This window comes from Microcaecilia unicolor, chromosome 13 (genome assembly GCF_901765095.1).
Source record: "Microcaecilia unicolor chromosome 13, aMicUni1.1, whole genome shotgun sequence".
NCBI classification, from domain to species: domain Eukaryota; kingdom Metazoa; phylum Chordata; class Amphibia; order Gymnophiona; family Siphonopidae; genus Microcaecilia; species Microcaecilia unicolor.
Window position 1 is genome coordinate 44,603,046 of NC_044043.1, and position 16,547 is coordinate 44,619,592.

The following is a 16,547-nucleotide window of genomic DNA, read 5'->3' on the forward strand; positions in this document are numbered from 1 at the left end:
AACTTCACAGTTGATAATGGAACTTATCCACTGGAGTGCCAACTAAAGATACTTGGTATAATACTTGGTATAATAATTGATTCCTACATGTTGCTCGACATCCAATTCCAAGCAGTCATTACAAAAACCTTTAAAGCAATGTGGAAACTGAAAAGAATCAGGTATCTCTTCCTTAATGATTATGTTTAGAGCCTTTGTACAAATATATTAGTATTATCACACTTCGATTATTGTAATGTCATTTATACTGGCTGTAAGGCATCTTCCTTGAAAAAAAATAAAAAATAAAAAAAAACTATAGACAGCTCAAAATACAGTTGCCAGATTAGTCTACAAGGCTACGACATTTGAAAGTGCAACCCTTTTGCCAGAATAACATTCAAACTATGTACATTGTTTTCAAAACTCTATATGGCTTAACCCCGATTATATGCAACCTTTAACTGATCTCCCCCTTCGCAATGCTCGCCCTAGTTCAAGAGATTATCTAACCCTCCACTATCCCAGTTGCAAAAATGTGATCTACAAGTCAACTTACATGTCAGGATTCTCTTACTCTGTACTAAATGGTGGAATTACCTCCCAAAATTCATCATATGGGAACCTAATTATTTGATATTTCAGAAATACCTTAAAGCCTCTCTGTTTAAATTTCTAATGGATGATAATTAATTTAAACCCCTAATTGTACAATTATTCAATTTCTCAGTTCCATTATAATTATTATACATGGATGACTAAATTGTTACCTTTTTGTGTCTAACATTTGTTTCCATATTATATACTAGCTGTTATGCCCATTAAAACGGGCGAGATTTCCAGCTACCCTCCTCGCCAGGTCGCCGCCCCTCCCCCCCGTGGTCGCCGCTACCGCCCCCCCGGAGTCGCCGGCCCAGGCCCTCTCTTCGCGATTCAACTTACAGCGCCGAAACCGCAGCAAGCAGATCAGCTGAGCTGCCGTTGGCCTTCCTTCTCTGCCTGTGTCCCGCCCTCGTGTAAGTTGAATTGCGAAGAGAGGGCCCGGGCCGGGTGGAGGGGGGGGGCGGCGGCGGTGACTCTGGTTGGGGGGGGGGGGAGCGGTAGCGACCTCGGCAGTTCCCTCCCTCCCTCCCCTTCGCACAGTTTCCCTCTCTGTCCCGCCCCCGTCATCATGTATTGAAGCGGGGGCAGGACAGAGAGGGAAAGTCTCTACTGCGCATTTGCAGGTGAGTACGGTCACTCGCAATTTATATGTTTGATTGTAATTACTCAATCCTAATTTATTTTATTACTACTTTTTGTACTGTTAATCACAGTAAGTTGTTGGCCACATTGAACATCTACTGGGATAATATGGGCTATAAATGAAATAAATAAATAAAAAGAAGTCCACGCAAAGAGCTCTGCTTCAAGTTTGTGCATGTTTACACGTGTAGGCCCATTTATATGGGTAAATCAGTTTTCTACCTGTGCAAATGACGTCTAACTTCTAAAATCACCTCCAAAGTGGGCAAAAAACCCCCCACACATTTATATTTTTTCAGGTACTTTCTATTACATAAAATTTACAATCCAGTGTGTGATGGGCAACTGTTTTCTACTTTACAAACAACTGTTCTGGTTGAGCAAAACCAGCTTCCGTTAAAATGCACTGCAGCTTTAACAGTTGTACAAAATACTTGAAATTACAAGGAAAAAAAGAAAACATAAAAAGAAAAATAAGAACACTTAACTGAAGCTGTACTGCCTCTTTAACAGCAACTCATCCCATATAAATTATGGCCATAAACTTTTCCTACAGCGCAGCCTAATTAATTCTTGTTCTATACACAAAGGGAAATGCTGGGTGACAAATGGGTGCTAGGCTTGAAAGCTGCCAGCTCTGCAAAACACTTTCTGCCTCCATTTATAAGCAATTTTGTAGTAAATCACTGAGCAGAACGTGGAGCCTAAAACTGGCCGAGCTATGTAACATCACTTAGTACACAGAGAGAAAGGCTGCTTAAAAGTGCATTTCATTTTCCCAAGGAAAAAAAAATGTAAGACAACACATTTCCAAAGCCAATTGTGCCTGGATGTGACGTGGAGTTGGCATACTCATGCCTAGGGAAGGAGAAAAGTTCAACTGCTAATACAGTGGCAACCCCTACCAGCAATTAGTAGGGCTGACAGTACACTTCAGAGAGAGTAACTCTTCAGCCCTGAGATCAGACATGGGATTTCTAATCGCTTGTGTTTGGCCATCCAAGGCTATACAGAGACCACTAAAGTTACTAAGGGGTAAAATCTATGTTTAAAAAAAATAAATAAATAAGGAGTACTGCAGAGTGGCAAAAGAATTCAAAGACTAGAATGTGTTTGTTAAGAAGCAGATGTCATTAGCTGGCATTCTCAAGTAGCGAATATCCTCTCATGTCATGATACTTATTGAAAGAAAATATTTAGCACACCACAGTTCATTCTTGCAGGTCAGAAATGGCATCTGTGATTTTAACTGTACTCAGCAAGGTGCAGAGCAGTTAAACAGGGGCAGTGGATGCTTTAAAGAAATATGAAGGTCTGAAATCAATTATTCTGTACCCCTCCTTTTTTTTTTTTAAACACACATTCTATTTAACACCTGGAGGTCAGGCTGCAAACAGCCAGCACAGATCCAAGCATATAAACAGAAGGGAACAAGAGCGTCAGATTAAGAGCTCAAGAACAGTGAGCTCAAGATTAACAAGTTTTGATTAACCACAATTCAAACTTTTTAAATCGAGATCAAACAGCAGTTAGGGGCAGCATTGAACCTCTGACCTCCCCCCCCCCCTAGCTATCGGGCAGTTCTCTCTCCCCTTCCCCCGACTATTTTCTAAACTTGCCTGGGTCACAAGCAACGTCTGCAGTGCAAGCAGGCTTCCTCTGCTGGCCCCGAGTCTCTTCCTGCATCCCTCCCTCTCAGAAACAGAAAGATGTATCAGGGGAGGTTGGATGTGGCTTTAGGAAGGCTCTCAGGGCCAGCAGAGGAAGCCTGCTTGCATTACAGATGCTGTCTGTGATCCAGGCAAGTTTAGGAAACAGCCAGTGAGGTGGAGAGAGAGAATTTTTTGTGAGATTAAATCAAGATTAAAAATTGTAATAATCCAACAGCCTTACATTAAACATGGTTTAAATAATGACAATTTACACAAAAGGTCAAAATAATTACATTGTCCAAACGTACCAAAGTTTAATATATGCAGAACTAAACCGAGTCCTTATCCTGTACTGTCCAGGCATACTAGTTTTTTTTAACAGTCTGTACTTGGGATTTGCAAAATATAAAAAAATATGACATCCTTTTTTTCCTGTTAAAGGTCTCCAGTGATGCTGCATTTCCAGCTCCCAATGAACAGTGTGTCTGCTGCCATCTGTATTGCACCTTGTTAAATATATTAATAGTACTCCATTCCCAGAAAGGTCAGGTCATTACCACTGCCGTTTGGCTTCCTTGATCTCTTCAAAGCTGCAAATTAACTACACAAAGTGCCCAGACCTATCACAAAACTGGTCTCCTAATCTTTGCTTTGTTTCTTCTAGTTCTTCGGTCCTTCTGCAGGCCGTTATTATCATAGTAAAGTTCCATGTGAATTCAACACACAAGTGATGTTGCAGATCTATTCCAACAGTTCTCAGCAGCAGCTTCTGGATATCTAAAGTTTACAAGTATGCAAATGTGGAACTAGCCACTTGAAAGTCTGAAAATTAAAATGTTTCGGGCTATTTGCTAGGTGTTACAAAGTAAGAACTGCGATTCCTTATATTCCTTAGTGAGAGATTCCTCTCCCTTGCAAACTCTTAAGTACCCATACAAGTGACCTCCTGACTTCTCTTCTGCAATCCCTGGCAGCGGGCAGACTCTCCTTTGAATCAGTAGGGAATAAAGGGTTTGCCTGCTAACTGAAAATGGAAGCATTCTTTGCCTTTCCCTCAGAAGTTGTAATTAATGTTCTGTGAGTGTTAAGGTTATGAAATGTTATTGGTCAGGAAGTCAGTGTCCTGAGTTAGGATTGGTTCTGCAGCATCAACTCCAGAGACAATTAGCCCAGAGTTTACCAGAAATCTCAATTCTGAAAAAGGAATGCACCCAACTAAAAACTTGTGTTAGGACCCTGTACTATTTGTAAACAGATCTGCTGGAGCTGCCCTGGGCACTGGCAATTAAAATAAATCTTAGATAGTAATATCTCCTTTCTTTGTTTGCTGAAAGACAATTCTTAATAAATTGTTCAGTTGTGTCTGTGACTTTTTTTTGCATTTGGTCTGTTTATTTGTAGTAATTGTAATACTCTTGGGTTTTGTAAAGCCTTAAGGTCCCTAGAAATCAGCAAGGAACAGCTAACCTCAAGGCACACTGGAACCCAGTTCAGCACATCATACATTCCTCACTTTCTACTACATGACCAGATCAGATCACAATCAAAATATGTATGTTGAAACATAATAAACGTTAAAATTAACAGTTGGTGGGTAACAACTGCAAGTATAGGGGAATGGCACAGGTCAAGCAGAGCTTGAGCAGTGCTTAACTGGACTCTCCAAGTGTCAGATGGTTTACCCAAGTGAGCTAGGGGTATGCTGAGGCATTACATGACACTAGGAATAACCAGCCAAAATCTGCATGTACATGATTCATGGATCCACTTAAATTGTACATTTCAGATATTCTTAAAAAAAAAAAAAAAACAGACCTGGTGCACCGAGGACAGAAGTTGCCTACAGCCCCTGGGGCTAGGAATCCCACATGATGTATAAATATTTTCAATAAGAAGTTCTTGTTTGTTTTGCATATGCCTTGTTATATCTTAAACAAATTAGAGTGATACTTTAACACCTTCTAAGGTTCCAGTTTGCTGTTACTGGTTCTAGCAATTGAGCAATGGCACAGCAGAAATGAAAAATTGTGCTGACTGGATCAGTCATGAAGTCTTCCAGCAAATATTTATAAATGTTATGCAGGTCTGGCCCAAAAGCTCTATGGCAGTGCTGCCACGTGGAAGACCCAGGTTCAGTTCTTTAGCCTAGCTACTGCTTCCTCAACCAGCTGAGACTATCAGGCTTTTTTTCGAAAGGGATCGCCGGCGATCTTCCGACACAAATCGGGAGATCGCCGGCAATCTCTCAAACCCGGCCAAATCGGTATTATCGAAAGCCGATTTTGGCTGGCCCCAATTGCTTTTTCATTGCGGCGCTGGCCAACCTTCAAGGGGGCGTGTTGGTAGGGTAGCGAAGGCAGGAAGGGGGCGGAGCGGGGCGGGGTTACGAGATGGCCGGCTTCACCTTATTATGAAAAAAAAAAATGCCGGCTCGAACGCGTATTTCACCGGGCGGACTTGGTCCGTGTATTTTTAGGACCAAGTCCCAAAAAAGAGCCCCAACTGACCAGATGACCACCGGAGGGAAGCGGGGATCACCTCCCTTACTCCCCAAGTGGTCACCAACCCCCCTCCCAAAAAAAAAAAAAAAAAAAAGATTAAAACATTTTTTGCCAGCCTGTATGCCAGCCTCAAATGTCATACCCAGCTCCCTGACAGCAGTATGCAGGTCCCTGGAGCAGTTTTTAGTGGGTGCACTGCACTTCAGGCAGGTGGACCCAGGCCCATCCCCCTCCACCTGTTACACTTGTGGTGGTTAATGTTGAGCCCTCCAAAAACTTCCAAAACCCACTGTACCCACACGTAGGTGCCCCCCTTCACCCCTTAGGGCTATGGTAATGGTGTAGACTTGTGGGTAGTGGGTTTTGGGGGGATTTGGGGGGCTCAACACACAAGGGAAGGGTGCTATGCACCAGGAAGCTAATTTTGTTTTTAAGATTTTTTAAGTGCCCCCTAGGGTGCCCGGTTGGTGTCCAGGCATTTCAGGGGGGCCAGCGCACTACAAATGCTCGCTCCTCCCACGGCCAAATGCATTGCATTTTGCCAGGTTTGAGATGGCCGGGTCCGGTTTCCATTACAGCTGAAAATCGGAGCCGGCCATCTCATCTAAACCCGGCGAGCGATTCGGCCGGCGTCAAGCGTATTTCGAAAATACACTTGGCTCCGCCCGCTTACAGTGCCGGGCCCGAAGATGGCCAGCCATCAATTTCGCCGGCGCCGTTCGATTATTCCCCTCTATGGATGCCACAGCAAGGGACAAGAGAATCACAGCCATTGATCACCTACTGGTTTGAACAAGGATGCACACATACTGGATTCCAGGAGGAATTGTAGCCCATGATTCCTGATTAAGGACCATAACTACAAGGTCTGGGCTAACATTTTTTTTTTTTTTTTAATAGGGCAAACTCCCTGTGTAACTGCAAATGAAGACTCATGCCACTGTTGCCCAGTACAGGCTAACAAAAAGAGAAGAAAACCACGGAGACAAATAAATTTATATGGTTTCATCAAGTATGGTGAGCATCAGAGTCAGAAACAAGAGCACCATCTGATAGCATGAACATACAAGCAAGGAGAGCCGTTTGCTTAAGAACTGAAGAATATAATTAGGATCACCATATGCAGTTTTGCTGTGTATGGCTGTCTAAATGCTGTCAGCAGTCCATTAAAAGTCACCATTTAGCAGTTTGGGATACATATGGGGCAATTTTCAAAGATCACGTTGATAGGTGCACCAATTCTCAAAAGAAAAACAAACAAATACTTTCCCTTTGAAACTGTCTCAGTATTAAGAACCTGCGAGGATCTAACAAGAATTCTGAAAGTGCAGAACTATGCATATTATTGCTTCCCCTGACCTAAGCCTGCCTACTTTTTCCATGGAAAAACTATGCACATTAGTCGCGCAACCAAACTACAAATTTTGTGTGGGCCAATGGGCAAAATTTCCTTTCTGCCACTGCCCACCTCCATTCTTTGCAACCCCCCCCCCCACCCCAAATCTCCCAGCTCAACTGAAATTTTATGTTTAAACTTTTTTTATTAATATAAAACTGTGGTACATAAGATTGCATTATCAATACCAGTATTAGATGTGATCAACCACAAAGCCAATATCAAACATTGTCTTATTGCCAAGTACACTTCCCCCCAATCTGTTCAACTTACGTCCAACTCGTACCTAATTATAACTCCCCCCCACCACCCGCTTTCCCCATGAATCTCCTTTTTTATCCATTGTAACATAAGGTATTGACAACATTTTAACCTTGGCTCAACCATATCTTCCATGCCAATACCTAATATGCCCTCCCCCCAACCCTCCCCCCTTCAGCATTGGCTCTCCTAACCCAGGAGCTGACACTGAAATTTTAAATACCTTAGCTGACAGGATCCCCAAGCCCCACCAGCTGAAGATATCAGAGCACCCCAGAGCTCTCCTTAGCACCCGCTCAGTTTTTATGTACGAATGGAGCATTTGAAGGGTGCTGGCATTGGCGGCTCTGAAACACTGCCGAACTTGACCGAAGAGCGTTCTGGGGGCCCTTTGGATATCTTCAGCTGGCGGTCCTTGGAGATCCCCACCAGTGTGGACCTGAGCCTAAAAGCAGCTGTGTCCAAGCCCACCCATGGCTATGTTCCAGCATTATTATTCCCCATGCACTTGTACCATATAAAGGATGGGCTTTTCACACAGTCTAAAAACCCAGGTAAATGACTTTGGAAAATCGCCCTCACCACGGACATACCTACAGTGGTGGAAATAAGTATTTGATCCCTTGCTGATTTTGTAAGTTTGCCCACTGACAAAGACATGAGCAGCCCATAATTGAAGGGTAGGTTATTGGTAACAGTGAGAGATAGCACATCACAAATTAAATCCGGAAAATCACATTGTGGAAAGTATATGAATTTATTTGCATTCTGCAGAGGGAAATAAGTATTTGATCCCCCACCAACCAGTAAGAGATCTGGCCCCTACAGACCAGGTAGATGCTCCAAATCAACTCGTTACCTGCATGACAGACAGCTGTCGGCAATGGTCACCTGTATGAAAGACACCTGTCCACAGACTCAGTGAATCAGTCAGACTCTAACCTCTACAAAATGGCCAAGAGCAAGGAGCTGTCTAAGGATGTCAGGGACAAGATCATATACCTGCACAAGGCTGGAATGGGCTACAAAACCATCAGTAAGACGCTGGGCGAGAAGGAGACAACTGTTGGTGCCATAGTAAGAAAATGGAAGAAGTACAAAATGACTGTCAATCGACAAAGATCTGGGGCTCCACGCAAAATCTCACCTCGTGGGGTATCCTTGATCATGAGGAAGGTTAGAAATCAGCCTACAACTACAAGGGGGGAACTTGTCAATGATCTCAAGGCAGCTGGGACCACTGTCACCACGAAAACCATTGGTAACACATTACGACATAACGGATTGCAATCCTGCAGTGCCCGCAAGGTCCCCCTGCTCCGGAAGGCACATGTGACGGCCCGTCTGAAGTTTGCCAGTGAACACCTGAATGATGCCGAGAGTGATTGGGAGAAGGTGCTGTGGTCAGATGAGACAAAAATTGAGCTCTTTGGCATGAACTCAACTCGCCGTGTTTGGAGGAAGAGAAATGCTGCCTATGACCCAAAGAACACCGTCCCCACTGTCAAGCATGGAGGTGGAAATGTTATGTTTTGGGGGTGTTTCTCTGCTAAGGGCACAGGACTACTTCACCGCATCAATGGGAGAATGGATGGGGCCATGTACCGTACAATTCTGAGTGACAACCTCCTTCCCTCCGCCAGGGCCTTAAAAATGGGTCGTGGCTGGGTCTTCCAGCACGACAATGACCCAAAACATACAGCCAAGGCAACAAAGGAGTGGCTCAGGAAGAAGCACATTAGGGTCATGGAGTGGCCTAGCCAGTCACCAGACCTTAATCCCATTGAAAACTTATGGAGGGAGCTGAAGCTGCGAGTTGACAAGCGACAGCCCAGAACTCTTAATGATTTAGAGATGATCTGCAAAGAGGAGTGGACCAAAATTCCTCCTGACATGTGTGCAAACCTCATCATCAACTACAGAAGACGTCTGACCGCTGTGCTTGCCAACAAGGGTTTTGCCACCAAGTATTAGGTCTTGTTTGCCAGAGGGATTAAATACTTATTTCCCTCTGCAGAATGCAAATAAATTCATATATTTTCCACAATGTGATTTTCCGGATTTAATTTGTGATGTGCTATCTCTCACTGTTACCAATAACATACCCTTCAATTATGGGCTGCTCATGTCTTTGTCAGTGGGCAAACTTACAAAATCAGCAAGGGATCAAATACTTATTTCCACCACTGTATATGTACAATGTGGAGGAAGACAATGGGGCCCTGCATAACTGTGCACCAAACTGAAAGCTGTTAACACATATATGCAAGAGAACAGTAGTTAAGGCGAAAGAGTACAGGATAGGTTCTTACTGTTCTTCAGTGCGCTGGAAAACTCAGTCCCGCCTATCTGTTTAAAAGCTGGAAGAACATCTGGCTGTGGCAGCTGACTGACTGTAAGAAGAGCTTTCTGTATTTTTATTCGTCCTTCCAGAAGCTGGTCCCAAAGTGCTTTACCAAAGAGATAAGAGAAAATATTTGCATATTTATCCCGTCCTTACAAAGCCACTCAGAACAGGTTACCATAAAAACAGAGTTTCTGGTTTATTATTTGGAAAGTATGAGTCAAAAAAACAGCCAAACCACACATTTAGGAAATTAATGATTTTGCCTCCTACTTTTGGCTTTTATCAAAATGTGATGATTTTCAGTTTTTCTTTTCATGGTTTCTGATCAGTCTCTACTGATTTTGTAAGCTTTATATTGTTGAGAGAAACCAGGCATCTGCTGGACATAAGATCTTTGACCTTTAAACAATTCTGTGACTCATGCCAGTCAGCGATAGGGCAACCTCTGGCAAGTGTTCACAGGGACATCCAGAGTCACTGTACTGGCACTTATGCTTGGTAACCAACTACAACAGCTGATCTCAAGGAGCCTGGCAGTAGCCACGCTGGCAATTCTACATTTTGCACTTTACAGCACTTGGATAACACAGCATTTCCCTACCACAGATATGAAATCTCTACTGTTCTCTAAAGATTTTCTGAAAGACATCTGAAGATTTCAGAAAAATAAATACTGCACATTAAGAAACTGGTTGTTTTTCTATGCTCTAAACCTCTTATTTGTAGAGATACATTACTTTGTTTTGCTTTATGGAATACAGCCTTAACAACAAATTCAAGGGCAGTTCTCAAACATTATCATGTGGCACATTAACATTTCATTCCTCTTCCTTAAGTGCCTGCCTGCCTGGCAAAGCTTTTTGGTTAAAGACACTACCATTCCGACTGCCCAAGTAATATTTTCACTAGAATTGTATTGAGCCCTGTCGCATTCAGATCAGGGTAATGTTAATCAAGGGAGTATGTCAACAAATACTAATTCTCTTAATTTTTATATAACTCAGATATAAGTGGGTTACATAAAGTTAAGCAACATATACAAACCTATTTGGTTTTTGACAGCCTGCCCTTTTTCAGCCTCCAGAGTGCCATTTTCTTTAGAGAAAGTCAAGAGCTCGCCACTGTCCGCATGTTTTTTCTCCTCTGTCACATCTTCCTCACTTTCTTCATCTGTAGATTCTGTTTCACCTGAGTCTTCGTCTAGGCTATCATTTCCTTCTTCCTCCTTTTCCTCCTCACTGCCTTCATCATCGTCGGTATCCCCTTGTATACTCTCTTCCTCCTCCTCAGTTACCTGTTCATCTATGAAAAATTGGAAAACTGCCTTATGTATTGGAAATACCAAATTTATTTCTTTATGGCACGTCATCTACACTGCTGGCACTGTGTACTGTAGCCATGTGGCATCTGGGTTCAGATGCTTACAGGGAAAGTGTGACATTCATGCAGCTTTAGGTAGCCAGTTCCATCAAGGAGATCCACATAGCCCATGAAAGCTGGACACTGATAATTCATTTCTCACCTGATGCTTCGAGCAGTAATGGCTTGTCAAAGTCCTCTCTCAAAGCTTTTCGTGTTGTGGCTCTCCCAGAATAGCGCCTGTCATTGTCAGACAGACAGATGGCAGCATGCTTCCGTATACTACCAACTGGCAGAGTATCATCATTGTTTTCACCTTCATCAAACTTATCAATGACTCTTGCAAAGGTTTCTGCAAAATAAAGAAGACTTTCAGATATGTTCTTACCATCCTCATAACGATGTTCTGTAGATTGAATGAATAACCAAACAACTGATCTAAGATACCCGTCCGTAACCTTTAACCCTTAGGAATATTATTTTGGCACCGACTTTAGCATTCTAGGCCTTTTATCCTGGAAATTGCTATGAGTTTCAGTTTAATCATATACCCCTAATTCTATAATCTTGCAGGCAAACTGACAATAATTGGAGTTGATGCTAACTACCACTAATTTGCAATTATGCACATAACTATCTTTAGTCAGTAATCTAGAAACTTGGTGCACAATTCCTTTAGTGCACAACTGCTAGGGAGGTGTGGATATGGGAGGGGCATGCCCAGTGCTAAGGTTATAAAATACTGTGAGTTACACATAGAACTGCAGTTAGGAGTGAACATTTACACCAGCCTTTGACATGGAGTAAGTGCTCACGACTAAAGTTAGGTACTAAAATGCACACCTATGCAAGTATTCTATGGCAATTAAGCACAAAATTGCTGATACAGAATTTGTGTTTAGAATTTTAGCTTCTAACTTTAGGTGACTTTTACAAAATTACCGCCATAACCTTTTTGTACCGGGAACAAAGGTATGCAGCATTACTGCACTAGAATCTTAAACAAGCAGCTAAAGTGGGAGAAATATAGCTTCTGACATTGAAGAGCAGTACAGTATATTCTATCAAAGAGTTTAAAACTACTTTGAGAACAGATCATATTGTTCTTAAATTAAAAACAGAAGCACTGCATAATGCACATTTTTTTTTTTACTTAGAAAATCCTTTGAATTAAATGATTAGATATAAGGTATGCAATAAAATAAATAGCAGTATAAGGCACTGAATACATACTGGACTGTGCCATTTCAGAAATACTGCTATTTGTTTTTGCTTGGGAGGAGTGGCCTAGTGGTTAAGGTGGTGGACTTTGGTCCTGAGGAACTGAGTTCAATTCCCACTTCAGGCACAGGCAGCTCCTTGTGACTCTGGGCAAGTCACTTAACCCTCCAATGCCCCAGGTACAAATAAGTACCTGTATACAATATGTAAGCCGCATTGAGCCTGCCATGAGTGGGAAACCGCGGGGTACAAATGTAACAAATAAATATTGAATTCTATTACAGTGTACATCATGATTTAATACTCTGATTAAATAACTGCTTATAAATTGGTCTTTATCTGCTATCATTTACTATGCTGCCATACTGAGGTGATAGGAAGGGAAGGAAAAAGTTTCTGTCCTAAAAAGTGTATACAGTGCAATCCACTTAAGTGCAAGGGTCTAGGACCAAAGAAATGCATGCAGTTAACCAGAGCATGCACTTAACCGTTGTGACCCAAGGAAGCTTGACATCTGATAAACATATGTACAGTACTGTTTATTATTATATATACAGTATATAGTCTCAGTTAATTGACATTAGGCTTTACTTGAAATAATCAGTTATAGTCCTCTGTACACTCTTGGGTCTGTGAGTTCCATAGACTAGGAGGCATATTTTCAAAGCACTTAGCCTCCCAAAGTTCCATAGAAACCTATGGAACTTTGGAAGGCTAAGTGCTTTGAAAATATGCCTCTATATCTGCCAGACGGTAAAAACTGTCATAGAACTGACATCCAGTGGCCTCCAGATAGGCCCGCACGTTGTTGAAACTCTCCAGCGCTCTTGCAAAAGTGACAGGAGGTTGTTGAATTTCATCAGCATGTGCCTCGCTGCTCATTTCATCATCTGTTCCATCATCAGCCGTTGTTGCCTGCGTGTAGGTGCATATCTCGATATCAGTGCTGTCTTCAGCTGTTTGTACATCGTAATCAACAGCTATGTAGCGATGGAACTCCTCTTCAGTAACACCGGCTTGTATGTCAATAACCTCTTCATCTGACAAGTTTGCAACAGCTGCATCCCCCTCCACATCCTTAACAAAGCTTGCCCGCTTGTAGCAGTTCACAATGGTTGCCTGTGTAACATGATTCCAGGCTTCTTTCTGCATAAGTAGGGAATCCAACAGTGATAGATTATGAGCCAGTTCAACAGCACGTTTATCCTTGCCAATCTGGTCATCCATAACGCTCATCAGACGACGTAGCACAAGAGCCAGATCATGTTGTTTGAAATTGGCTATTATGCCCTGATCCAGAGGTTGAATCAGAGAGGTAGTGTTTGGTGGCAGGAAGACCACCTTGACGTTAAACAGCCGTCATCCCTGTGTGCAGCATAATTATCATAAAGCAGCAAAATCTGATGATTTTGTGCCCGCATTCTAGTGTCTAACTTCTTTAGCCACTGCTTCCAAATTTCCCCAGTCATCCATGAATTTGCGTTAGCCTCATATGACACAGGAAGTTGCTTAACTTTCTTGAAGCAAAGGGCCTGTTTGCTCTTTCCAATGATGAGGGGTTCCAACTTCTCACTCCCATCCATATTGCAGCAAAGGGGGATCGTCAGTTGGTCCTTCGATGTTTTACCCCCAGTAGTTTCAGCATGTTTGAATGCAAGTGTTCCATCAGGAATCGCTCGCCAGTACAGACCATTTTTGTCAGCATTGAAAATGTCACGAGGTGCAAACTCGTTCAAGATGGTAGGAAGAAGTGAAACAACCCAATTTTCAGCACCAAAGTCATCAGCATCTTGTTTCTCACCATGCTGTTTCTTGAATTTTATGCTGTTCGTCTCCTTCCATCTTTCCAACCATCCAACAGTGGCTTTGAATTCAGTTAGTCCAAGACTTTCAGCTAGCTGGTTAGCTTTCTCCATAAGCAGTGGACCACTGACAGGAAACTGTCTGCTCCTGACTCGAGAAAACCACCGAAGAAGAGTATCTTCTACCTCCTCAGCTTTTCCTGCCTGTTTTCGTTTCCGTTGTGGATTTGTATTGTTTTGCCAGTCTTCCAGAAGCTGGTCTTTCTGCTTCAAGACACGTGAAATTTGACTAGGATTGACACCATATTCTTTAGCAATAGATGTTTGGCTTTGTTTTCTCATTTTTTAAGAACTTCTATTCGTTCAGCCAGTGTTAAAGTCTTACAGTTCCGCCGTAATGACGACACCCCGGTGCACGCTCTAACAGCATTCTTTCGCTTATTCTGCCTATGGCAGTTAAGGAGGCAGTAAATTTGAAATCTCGTTGGTTGTCATGCGCCAATCGGCTTCCATATTCCATGCACGCGCTTATGCGGAGTCTATCCTGCAGAGGAGCGGTCTTGAACCATGCATATAAGGGAATTTTGCACTTATCAGTGGTGCACTAAACCGGTTTGTCCCCATAGAAACTGATGGTGCCAAAAATGGGACCAAAGTACGCCATGCAGTTAAACAGAGCATGCACTTAAATGGAGTGCACTGTATATGTATATATACACACACAAAAAGTTTCTTTGTGGTGTGTTACATTGCAGGGAGGGAGGGGAAAAGGAATAGTTCCAGTATGTTATTGTTACTCAAATTGTAACCAATTTTAATTCAATTGAAATGTTTCCTAAAGCAGCACTGGCCACTGGGCTGCCAGGAAAAGTACCTTAGAACAGCGTCACCCATATACAAAGTTTGTCTTTCATTTTCCTAGGAATTAACAAGCGGGGTTAAGCAGCTATATCGTTTTTATGCTGTGTGAAGCTAAAGGTGGTGGGCAGGAGGGATTTCAGACCTTATTTCACGGAAGACCGGATTCTCGTCTAAGAAACACTAGCAACATCGGGGCCTCCAGCATACAAACAGATTCACTATTTATTTATTTAGAACTGCTTAATATAACTTCTCTTCGAGTACCTCAGACTCACTTGTGGTTCGCCTCCCCCCAAAATCCCCTTAACCCCAACCAGACCCCTCCCTCCTGGATACACACACCATCTCCAGGGTCGTCCTCGGGGTCCGTGGAGGCCGGTAAAGGATTCAACAAACTCTCCAACTGCTGCAGTAAGGAGGCCGCCATACTATCCTGCCGGCATGGAACACTTACAAAACGACGTGACGTCGCGTCGCGTGAGGTCATGTGCGTCACGTCCGGGTTGGCGTTTGCAATGCTGAGGAGGCGCATGCGTTTTCGGCAACAGTTTTATAACCCAACACCCAAGGCGTTATATGAGCCCACTAGGTAAATGTTGCACAGCTACAGCTGTTCAGTAAGCAAACGTGTGAAGGTTCATGATGTGATTTTTTTTTGTTTTGTTTCTTTGCTGCATAGAAAATAATGTTTAACAAAAAAAAGTTGTGCTTGATGCCTTTTTATTGGACTAATATAATATGACTGATTTAGAATATGATGGAGCCTAGTGGTTAAAGGAGCTGCCTTATTGAGGTGTGGTGGGTTCAAGTTTCAGTATTGGAGCTATTCCCTTCACCCTCTATTGCTTAGCTTAGGGCCCTGTTTACTAAAGTGTGCTAGCATTTTTAGCGCGCGTTGTGTAGATGCTCATAGGAATATTATGTTAATGCTTAGCACGCGCTAAAAATGCTAACACACCTCTAGCGCTGCTTAGTAAACAGAGCCCTGTGGTGGCATACAAAAGATTGCATTCTTATATAGGGGTTATAGTTGACTGGTGCTTTTATGAAACTTTATATGTGGTAACAGTGGTTAGCATATCTGGGTTTAAAAAAGGTTTGTTCAAGTTCCTGGAGGAAGAATCCATAGTCTGTTATTGAGATGGACATGGGGGAAGCCACTGCTTGCCCCAGGATTGGTAGCATGGAATGTTGCTACTAATTGGGTTTCTGCCAGGTACTTGTGACCAGGATTGGCCACTGTTGAAAGCAGGATACTGGACTAGATGGACCATTGGTCTGATCCAGTGTGGCTATTCGTATGTTCTTAATTTCTGGCTAACTATATAGAACTAAACTCTTTTAATCAGTTAAAATAAAATGCACACTCGGTGGAGGTGGTAAGGACGATAACAGTGATACAATTCAAAAAGGTATGGGGTAAGTACAGAGGGTCCCTATATAGCAATGAAATCAAAGAAGAACTTAAATGACTTTTCCACAATTCCAAAAAGGCATAGAAGGGGTGTAACCTGTAGGGAGGGCAGGTGCAACACTAAACAAAGGCATAGAGAGGTATAGCCTGCACAGAGCAGGAGGTACTACTCTGTACACCTTACTGGGCAAACAAGATGGATCATATTTGTCTTCACTATCTGCTGTCATTTACCATGTTACTATGCTACTATGATATTACTTTGGTAGTCTGCATTTAATGTGCAGAAACGGGAGGTGAAAAGTGAGTGGCAGACAGAATTATATCTCATGGATTACAATTAACATTTTATTGATCTGTATTCAAAGCGTATAATGCCCTCATTGGTGCAGAAATTTGTGTTATGACAATTTGATATGTGAACTTCTGTTTCACAAACACTTCATTAAGCATCAGAGATGCTTTGTCCATATAAAGAGCTGGAATCTGCTAATGATGTGAGGCACTAG

At 42.6% G+C, this 16,547-nt stretch overlaps 1 protein-coding gene across 1 annotated transcript in view; it reads right to left on the reverse strand.

Annotated features, from left to right (window-relative positions):
• The window catches only part of AATF (apoptosis antagonizing transcription factor), a 122,480-nt gene extending 107,354 nt beyond the window's left edge, over positions 1–15,126 (reverse strand). The window contains exons 1-4 of the mRNA XM_030185632.1: positions 14,967–15,126; positions 10,904–11,092; positions 10,426–10,683; positions 9,347–9,484 (exon numbers count right to left, since the gene is read on the reverse strand). Of these exons, the coding sequence (XP_030041492.1) occupies positions 9,347–9,484; positions 10,426–10,683; positions 10,904–11,092; positions 14,967–15,111 (730 nt within the window). The 5' untranslated portion in view covers positions 15,112–15,126. The remainder of the gene's footprint in view (positions 1–9,346; positions 9,485–10,425; positions 10,684–10,903; positions 11,093–14,966) is intronic.
• Between the last annotated feature and the right edge of the window lie 1,421 nt (positions 15,127–16,547).